Source organism: Tiliqua scincoides, chromosome 5, assembly GCF_035046505.1.
Source record: "Tiliqua scincoides isolate rTilSci1 chromosome 5, rTilSci1.hap2, whole genome shotgun sequence".
NCBI classification, from domain to species: domain Eukaryota; kingdom Metazoa; phylum Chordata; class Lepidosauria; order Squamata; family Scincidae; genus Tiliqua; species Tiliqua scincoides.
The window spans coordinates 84,129,674-84,140,295 of NC_089825.1; the positions used below are offsets into that span (position 1 = coordinate 84,129,674).

At 42.3% G+C, this 10,622-nt stretch overlaps 1 protein-coding gene across 2 annotated transcripts; it reads right to left on the reverse strand.

Annotated features, from left to right (window-relative positions):
* Window positions 1-592: 592 nt before the first annotated feature.
* Window positions 593-7,828, reverse strand: LOC136651102 (keratin, type I cytoskeletal 12-like). Of its 2 annotated transcripts, none has more exons than XM_066627231.1 (8): window positions 7,238-7,828; window positions 5,780-5,862; window positions 5,155-5,311; window positions 2,863-3,024; window positions 2,634-2,759; window positions 1,778-1,995; window positions 1,609-1,661; window positions 593-690 (listed from the first exon to the last, which is right to left on the reverse strand). In XM_066627231.1, the coding sequence occupies exons 1-8, from the start codon at window positions 7,826-7,828 to the stop codon at window positions 593-595; spliced, it is 1,488 nt and encodes a 495-aa protein (XP_066483328.1). The 2 variants fall into 2 exon arrangements, with proteins under 2 accessions (XP_066483328.1, XP_066483327.1); XM_066627230.1 differs by having other exon boundaries at window positions 1,609-1,691.
* Window positions 7,829-10,622: the final 2,794 nt, after the last annotated feature.

The window sequence follows — 10,622 nt, forward strand, 5'->3', positions numbered from 1 at the left end:
GGAAAAAATGGTGGGAGTGGTTAGATGGGGCAAATCCACCTATAACGTGATGTATCTGTGTTCTAGTTAAACAGTTGATGTAATGTGACTGTAGTTGAAAATGTAAAATGTGATTTCTTCCCTTTGTATTATTTATTGTAGTATGAAACTTTTTAAATAAAAATCTATATTTCCCTAAAAAAACCCAAAAAAACTACATTTCCCAGGCAAAGATGCAGATCAAGGAGGAAGTTAGAAGCACTGCCCCCAGTCCCCAGAACTTCTACTCCCTCTCTAAAGTTTCACAAGTGCAAATTCTAAAAAATCCCCCAAACCAGAAGCTGAAGTCATGTAGCGTCACATCTAGTTTGGCCCTTGGAAATCTTAAGTATGGGGCCTTTCCTAAAGAGCAGTAATGTAGGATTGAATGTACATTTGACCTGCAAAGAATAGACCGTGTCAGTTGCAACAGAATGTTTATTGAATCATTTGACTAGAGGGAAATTCCAAATGTATCTTAGCTTCTGTAAAATTTCATACTTGAGAGAGAAAAGGGGAGTCAATCTAATCATTTCTTGAATGTGCAGAAGGTATCATTGCATTTCACTCTTGCTTACACTTTTTCTTCAACTTCCTTAACTTGGGATGAAACTACTTTGCCATCCACCACTTCTTCAACAATTGTCTTGATTTTTCTGGTTTTGGTTGGATCTAAATGGGAGAAGATGAAGATTCATGAAAGCGTTCCAAGGTTATACTGCAATACCTTGATTAGCATGGAGGATTCATTCCCTGAAAGTCGAGGGCTGAGTGAAACCGAATTATTGGAGACACTGTTGCATCTAACAGGCAGGCAATAGATGCCGATTAACCCAGAACAGACTGCTCCAACTGGTTAGAATAGTTGTCCGCCATGCCAGGGCAAAGAGCACAATAATGAACCAGTGCTAAAAGAAACAGCATTATGGAATGCATGACATGACATGAAATATATACAAGATGGAATATTTTCACATTATATGGAATATTTGGAATTATAAACCAGGATTCAGATTAGCTTTTACAACTAATCTATCAGATTCAAAGATAAGCTATGTACTCTTTTTTAAATGAAAGTTTTATTTCCTACCAAATTTTGCTTTACAAAGGAGTAAAAAGTAAATTAATTTCATAGTCAGAATGTTCTGTAGGTTAAGGAAAACAAACTGAGAATTAAGGGAAGTAAAAGCCAGGACGGTATAGTGGTTTGGGAGTTGGACTTCAAATCCCCACTCAGGCATGAAGTTTCCTGGGTTACCTTGGGCTAGTCACACCCTCTTAGCCTCACCTACCTCACAGTGTCATTGTGAGGCTAAAAGGGGAGGAACTATGTATACTACCCTGAACTCCTTGGAGAAAGGGCAGTATGAAAATGTGAAAAATAAATAAAATAAAAGGATCATAGAGGCAACACCCCCCTGCCCCCCACTCAAATACATTCCTGGCATGGGCATTTCAAGGCTATGCCTCTAGCCATAAAGCTGTAATCCTTCAATGAATGAAATGAAATGTTCATTTCAATGAAATGTTGGCATTTCAAGGATATGCCCCTAGCCTTAAAGCCGAGCTGTAATCCTGACATTAGCTTACCACGAGTGGAATCCACTGACTGGGTACTTGCCACGGAAGCAGTTTCAAATGAGCTGCAAAGAGATAGTAGAAATATTAGGCCACTTAAACATTGCCTGGTGGTGGAGGAAAGCTTTCAGATAAAACTAAGATCACCAAAAGTATGGTTTTATTCTGGTGGCTCTCCTACCTGAGCTCGCCATCTAGTAGCCGACGGTAAGTCTCAATCTCCATTTCCAGGCGAGACTTGATATCCAGGAGCTGCTGGTATTCAGCATTTTGTCGCTCCATGTCTGCCCGGACCTGGAAAAGCTGGCTTTCCAGGTTTCCAATCTGAAGCTGCACCTGTGAGAGTTGGGCACCGTATCCTGCTTCTGTTTCCGCTAGAGTGTCTTCAAGGGATTTTCTCTGCATTGAACAAAATAGAAACATGTGATCAAGTATATGAAACTGAAGTGGAGACATTTGACTTGGTGTGTAACTACCTGTCAGGTGGGGCACCTTGTAATGGGTCATAGGACTAGGATGTAGAAAGAAAAAAAATGTATCGTGCCTTGGGCACCTGCTGATGGGAAGGGGAAAGGCAAGATATAAATATTATAACTAAGTACATAAAACTTAGACATGTCTCTACCCCAAGGAACTCACAATCTAAATGGTGTCAGTGGGGGGATTATCTCAGTAATGTTTGTAATCGCCCTCTAAGGTATGCTAGAACTGTATTATTATTCTTAAGCCTGGAACCATGGGCAACTTTTTGGCATAGCTTACTTAACTACAGAATTTAGCTCACCTTTGAAATTTGGTGCCTAAATAGATTATACCGACTCACCCAGTCATTTGGTAGCTTTCTGTGGGATCAGACTTCTATCACGGCCACTCAATCACGCTGCCTCACGTTGATTGAATTCACAAGTAATTGTCCCTCATCTTTTCCATTCCTCACCTTGCTGTACCCCACTGTGCCATTCTAATGTAATCATTTTGGCAAAATGTAATTGGAAAGCTGTGAAATGTTTGATTCCAGTAGTTGCTCCACACCGTACCATAGCAAGCTGTGATTGCAGCTCTATTTCCAAGCTTTGCAAAGTACGTCTCAGGTCTGTGATTTCACTCTTCCCCGACTGGAGCTGCTCAGTATTGGAAGATATTTCTTTTTTCAATTCTCCACTCTGAAATATCAAATGCCAGAGCAGTGAGAAAAAGGACACAACAACTTCAAGCACACTTAACAGTTCTATTTGAGTGTTCTAAATTTTGTTCCAGGAGATTCACCTTTTCGTTGAACCAGGCTTCAGCCTCTTTCCGATGTTGCTCAGCAATCACCTCGTATTGGGCTCTCATGTCATTCAGAAGTTTGCCCAGATCAATCCCTGGAGCAGCATCCATTTCCACACTGATTTGCCCAGTGGCATTGCTTTGGAATCCTTGGAGTTCCTATAGAAGCCAAAGAGAGATGAGGGGGACATTGCACAGTCATGCTCAAAAAGGCTACCCTAGCTATATGTGCAACTACCTGCCCAATCCTATCCCCTGCCACTTTCACCAATGCAGCTGAACCATGTGGGTGTGTGCTGCACCCTATGACAGGGGCAACTGGGAGGTCTTCTTGAGGTATGGATAAATGCCCTGATGTCCTATGGATCTCCTAAGACCTACACCAGTTATATAGCTGTAAGTCCAAAAGCAGTGAGCAGGCAATGCAGGCTGAACCAAGGGAGACTGGATTCAGCGTCTGCAATTGCCACCGAGATCCACCCTCCCAGCATGGTCTCTGCCTCCTCTCCTCCTATCCACCCAGTTACTCCCCCTGCCCTCCCCACCTACAAAATGCCCTTTGCTCTGGCTTATGTGCTCTGGTGCAGGCCTCCGGCAGTACACTATACATGCCACTGCAAAACACTTAACAATGGTGGGACTCTGCCCCACTGGCAGTGGGCAGCTCATGGGATCGGGCAGTATGTTATTTAAGAATATATGTTGACTTCCATTCTTAAATAAGATATCATTTAGGATTAAAGGATCTTTCTTTTATGAAGATACATTTCTCATTATCAGCAGCCAATTATGTATGTCAACGGTCCACTGTGTTTGCTATGATATGTAATGTGACGAAGGGAGAAATGTATAGTGGCTGCAGCTCCCTGATGTGTGCCCATGGCATTATTTCTGAAGTATACCTCTCTCTTGTACACCATGTGAATAGCTATCACTGGCATGAACCAACCTCAAAACCTATTTGATCTATCTCAGTGCTGTTGATTCGCCTTGACTATGAATCTTGAACCCATCTTGGCCTGCTTTCAGTGAACAGAGCTTGTCTTTTTTCTTCGCCACCCAAGATTGCTTAAGTGGAGCCTGGATCTGGCAATTGACCAAACCAACTTGACTATCATTTATTTATTTATTTTAGACATCTATATCCCAACTCTCCATTACGAAATCATGCCCCAGGCGACTCAAAGCAATTAAAACAACATAAAACCAAAATTAGATAATAATCAAAGCAATAAAACAGCACAGAAAAAGAGGTGTGATGAGCAGGACAACCAGAAGTCATTCATCAGAGATTAAAAGGGTGTCGTAATAAAAAATGTTTTGGCTGCCTGATGGAAAACCAGCAGGGATGGGCCAAATAAATCTCCTCAATGCAACTGCAGTAAAAGCTCTCCCTGGATTTTACATTCTGGTGAGACAGCCTCCTCTACTGATCTTAACAGGTGGGCAAGTTCACGTAGGAAGAGATGGCCCTTCAAGTATGTTGACCCCGACCATTTTAGGCTGTAAAGGTCAGAATCACTTACATGGCAACAGAACATTCTTCTTGGCCCTCTTCCTGTCTCAAACAGAGGTTCTGGTGTATACTAACTGCTGTACAGAATTTTTCCATTTCTCTCACCTTTTGCTTATATGAAAATCAGTGAGATGCCTCCTCTTTTTCAGCTTCTTTGAGAGAAAGAAGGAAGTATCCTTCCTAGTTCTTTGGGGATATCTAAACATTATCCATTTCAGTTGGATTGGCCGGATCCCAAAGGATCTCCTCTATGGAGAACTCGTGCAAGGAAAGCGCCCTACAGGTAGACCACAGCTGCAATACAAGGACATCTGCAAGAGGGATCTGAAGGCCTTAGGGATGGACCTCAACAAGTGGGAAACCCTGGCCTCTGAGCGGTCCGCTTGGAGGCAGGCTGTGCAGCATGGCCTTTCCCAGTTTGAAGAGACACTTTGCCAGCAGTCTGAGGCAAAGAGGCAAAGAAGGAAGGCCCATAGCCAGGGAGACAGACCAGGGACAGACTGCACTTGCTCCCGGTGTGGAAGGGATTGTCACTCCCGGATTGGCCTTTTCAGCCACACTAGACGCTGTGCCAGAACCACCTTTCAGAGCGTGATACCATAGTCTTTCGAGACTGAAGGTTGCCAATACAATACAATCCATTTCAGTCTAATTTTTGAATTCAGTAGATGAGGAAGAAAAAATAGATGAGTTGAAGAGAAAAATTCAGAACTCTTCAACTTCAGTAGATGAGTTGAAGAGAAAAATGAAAATTGAAATAAAATGTAGCCTACTTCCTCATGGTTCTTCTTGAGGTATGCCAGTTCCTCATTCAGGCTTTCAATCTGCATCTCCAAGTCAGTTCTGGTCAAGGTCAGCTCATCGAGGACTCGACGCAGGCCATTAATATCCGCCTCAACACTTTGACGAAGAGCCACTTCATTCTCAAATCTGAAAAGAAATCAAATGTAGAGCATCCAACAAGGCCAGTGGACTCACCTGATACCACAGGGTTTCTATTCAATGAGCTACATCAGACACAGAGACATTTAGGGGAGGGCATATCTGACCTTACAAATTATCATTTTCCTGCTATCAATATTTTCATAAAGAAGAAAATTTACACACAAGAGAACCCATTTATTATTGCTTTTGAAGTGCATACATTCATCTCTCCACTCTTGACTTGTCTTCTTTATATTTGCCTGTCTTACAGCTGTTTCCTCACAGATGTCTTTTCTTTTATACAACTGATTTGATCTAAAACTGAATTTTCGCTTTCTTCTTTTAGTTCTGCTTCTATACATTCATTTTCCCCCCTCTTTCTTCAAAGGAATTAAATGTCTTTAAAGAGGCCAGGATGAGCCTCTAAATACATTTAGAAGTTGTCATCATTCTTCTTTAAACAATTGTACTTACTTCAGCCTAAAATCATCAGCTGCCAGTCTTGCATTGTCAATTTGAAGAAGTATCCGGGCATTGTCAATAGTTACATTGATGATCTGAAAACAAGAATATGTTTAGAGAATGTGTTCATAGAGAATTATATCTATGTGTTCACTAATATTAGATTTCATTAGTAGTACTAATATAAATGCACACAAATAAATCCAAGGTCCCCCTACTGTCCTTTCAAAACTCAGCAGCTATCTTCGAGACTTAAATGTAATTATTCTTTCTTGAAATGGGATCTTCCCATATGCTCAGTGGTAAATGGGAACTTTATTAATTACTACAGGGACAGTATGACTGTGTTCAATTCATCTCTTTCTATTATATCTTTGACATACCTCAGTTGGGTGCTGCTGAACACCCAAGCTAGCAGCCTAAACATAGAATTTTAGTGTTGCCTTGATTCTCATTTGGCATTATTGGAAAAGAATATCTGTGAATATCAGTTATACAAGCATGTGCATTATTTTTATTATTGACTATATTTTCAGATAGTCCAGAAAAAAACAAACACGTTCTTTTAAAAATGTAAAAGAAATGTAGAGCTTCATCTGCTACATGATTTTTTTTTTTCCAGGAGCAAGTCCCACTTTATTACATTTGGCTTTATTCTCAAGAAATTGTTCATGGGATTGCAGCTTTATAAATTGTCTCTAATGGTTGTCTCCACAGTAGAGAACAAAATGATCCAGTTAGACTGAAGCAGCATATAATGAAAATTAAAAATAAAATCTGGCTATCTACATGGGCACTCTGACTGCTGTTAATCCTTTATATAATATTCAGAGTGTATTTTACAGCATTTATTGGTTTTGCTCTTAAAACAATCCTATGAAGTAGCAAATTTTTATTCCCACATTGTTGATGGGGAACAGAGACTGGTTGGTTGGCAACCTTCAGTCTCGAAAGACTATGGTATAAGCCTACAGCACCCAGTATTCCCAGGCGGTCTCCCATCCAAGTACTAACCAGGCCTGACCCTGCTTAGCTTCCGAGATCAGACGAGGTCAGGCACGTGCAGTTGCTTAAAGCATCAAGCCTGTGGCTTAGGGTGACCTGAATCTGGCCACCCCAGATTCATGTTAGCTCTGTCCATCCTATCCATCATCTTCCCTTGAGATCAACAACTAATCTAATTTCCCCTTATTACATAATTGAGGTTTGTTCATGGCCCCTGAAGGTGGCTTAACTACAAAACTGTATGATAATGTATACAATGACAGTTAATAATATTTTATCAGTCATCAAGCCCATCTAAATTAGTGTGCTCTGTTTCCTCAGTGACAGCCCAATACTATACATGTCCATGCAGAAGTAAGTCTCACTGAGTTCAGTCAGGCATACTCCAAGGTAGTGGCAAGAACTGCGGCCCTAGTCACTGAAGAATTCAGTTTGTAAAGATATACAATGGACATGATTACTTACCTTGTTCCTGAGATCTTCAATTACTGGGTAATATTTACTGTAGTCGCTGCCAGTCCCTGGACCGCCAGCACCTTGTCCATTTTTCTCATACCACTCACGGATCTTGCGTTCTAGCTCAGTATTGGCTTCCTCTAGAGAGTGCACCTTATCCAGGTAGGCAGCCAGGCGATCATTCAGATTCTGCATGGTTTCCTTTTCAGTGCCTGCCAAAAGGCTGCCCTCGCCTCCACCAACACTACCAGTGGAAAAGCTACTTCCAAAGCCACCTCCCGAACCACCACCAAATCCACTTCCCAGTCCTCCACCAAATCCACCACCAAGTCCCCCACCAATTCCTCCACCAAGTCCACCGCCATATCCACTGCCCAGTCCTCCACCGAATCCGCCACCATATCCACTGCCGAGTGAATATCCATATCCACCACCACTACCACCACCACCAATCCCAAAGTTCAGCAGAGACCCACCACCAAATCCTCCCCCCAAACTTCCAGTGCTACTGGTGCTAGAAAGCCTAACAGAACCTCCTCCAAATCCACTCCGAGAAGAGAACTGCCGGGGTCCCGCTGATGCTCGGATGGAGAGAGCCATGGTGTGCAACAAGGCGCTTGCTCAAAAGCTGGTGTGGTGATGCGGAGAAGCAGAGTAGCCCCATTGCAGTTTTTGACTTTATATATGAAACAAAGGGAGTGTTTGGTTGACAAAGTCCACGCCCCCTTAGGCAACATGCTTTCAACTTTTTGCTATTTAATTATCTCCTGATCAAGTTGGATGATGTGTGCAAAGCCAACCCAAATTGTCTGTCGGTGTGGAAATTCAGTACCCTCTGGCTGTTTGTTCTGCTAACAAGGGTGGACTGGGTGGAGTGGTGATAAGCCCTGAAAACATCCATCTGCTGCAGCTGGGGCCAAAAATGTCATCCTTATTATTTCCTTCACATTTAGTGAATTATTTATTTCCATTGCTTTTGTATGCATAAAAAAAAGTTAACAACAGTCCTTTATGACATCCTATTTTTCCTTCTGGGCTTGAATTATGAGGAAAAAAACAACCACAATGTTGCCCCCCTCCTTTTGCTTCTCAGATTGTACTGTTTGTATATCACTGAATATATACACTTGGCATGTGAAGGGCAGATCTTGAATGAATAACTGCTGTTCGCTAAATTCTGGGCTTCCATGAATGTAACTGCAAAGCATAACAAAAAAAATCAACAGTACAGTTGCATCTGTTATCAAGGAAGCTGCAAGGGGAATTAATTAGACTCCTCCGTGATAAGGAGTCTTTTTCTTGGTTGCAAGCTGGAGAGAAAGAGAGAGAGCTGCACCACAATTCCGTTTAAATAAAATAAACTGGGAGAGACTGAGAACCTCCAATCAAATAGTGTAGAATTTATTGTAAAGGAATAGAACTACTCTCTGGCCCCATTCCCTAGGCTGCTGACTAGAAGGATTACTTGAAGAAAGGGAACTTATAAAAGGGGGAGATTTCAGGATGCAGTAATAGCTACTTTCTTGTAGACAGCTGGACCAATTTCTGGTGTAGAAAACTGTGTAGCATTCCCAGAGGGGGGGTGACTCTGCCTTCTTCCAAGGTGTACCAAAACCTTAGGGCAAACTGGAGGGTCCTAGCTAGTTGTCTGTCAGTTCTTCTTTTCAGGAGGGGGACCATGATTGCCTGGGGAAAAAAATGTTTTGCTTTCCCAAATCTCCATACCGATAAGGGACAGACTGGCAAATGCTGCCTCAAAATGATCTTATACCCATACATTCCTTCCAAGGATATGAGCCTTACAGGATAATAACAGGCATCAGGGCCTTGTACATTGATGTGGGCTTTTGGCCACTGCCACACCTGGCAAACCCTTGATGCCACTCTTGTGTGCCATTTGGCCGATCCTGCTCTCTGGATAGAGATGGATCCCTTTGAAACTTAGTTTTCCTCCATTGGTAACTAGAAATAATGGTGATCTAACTCAAAGGGCAACCACAGAAGGCTTTTGCTCACTTGAATGATAAATAGCAGTTCAGCAGTAGGCCAAGCTAATACAAATATGCAGGAAGCGACAATGGAAATTATGACTGTGCTGTCAAGCTGCTGCAGGTCAGGGAAGTGATGTTCACTGGAACTAGAAAAGAATGGAGAACCTGTGTATATAGTCATCTTTGTACAAATACCTCATCCCACAACAACTTTCAATCATGATGAAGTCATTTTGAGATAAGACATTTAGCAGGTAGCAGTAGGTTAAGCTTCCTGTTTGGAACAGTCATCTGGAGAATAAATATTAGGTTTCAAGTATAAGTTTAAACAGAGGAAACCTGAAACGCAATCTGACGCTTGGCCTTGCAGCAAGCATAACTTTTTCAACCTGCATTCGTTGGGTTTGATGGGGTCTGTTGGGGATGTCCTCTTGGGTTTATCACATTAGAATGGATCCAAGCCCTGCAGGGTTGGGGTGTGGTTTTTGACAGGGATTTCCTATGAATGGTGTTGGTGCAAGAAGCAGAAGGAATTGTGGGGCTGCTTTGTTTTTGCATCGATGTGAATGATGACTCATGGCTGTGAAACGGAGGAGTGTCTTATTTGGCTTCTTTGCATGGATCAAGTATATCAAAGGGGGAAAAGGGAGTTTTTCAAAAAAACCAACTTTGTGTTTGTTTTATTAAGAGAAAACATTGTATTGTGATGTGCCTGCCGTTCCCTGGCTTTTGAGAAGTTCATGGGGCAGCACTACCCAGATTCAGATGTATCTACAAATACATAAGCTCCCGTCTTAACATACATATTAGGCTCCAGGGGTCAGTTGATCAAGTGTTGTAAGTCCATAGACTATCATGCTATGACATTTCCACTGTCTGCCTGACTTTAAAGCTCCCCGCACCTGGTATCCACCCCAATCAGTGAGAGTGCTGGCAGCTTGGTCTCACGATACTCTCACAATACCACATTGCCCAACGATGCCAGGCAAAGGAAGCTCTAACTAGCCAGAGCTTCTCACAGCTTTCTGCAGCACTCGAGGTCACACACTCCATAGGCAATGGGCATATGGCCAAGCATGTTTATATCTTTGGAGGTTTTAAAGTTGAATATTCATATATAGGGGAGCTTCTGTATACAGGCTGAACACTGGGTGGAAGTAAGTGATGTGTAAGCACCCCTGCACCCTAAGGTGCTTTTCCTGACACAATTCTTAGTGGTACACGAGGCAATAGGGGGAAAGTGCTACCCAGTGGCATTTAACTTAGGGAAGAGAATTGAGCCATCATCCAATCTCCTTCCCACCAACTCTTCCATTAGAATAATTTCCCATTGTTCAAAGCTCATTGAAGTGTTTCTTTCCCCTAGCTCTGCTCTCAGCCCTTCCAGTGCCGATCATCTTCCT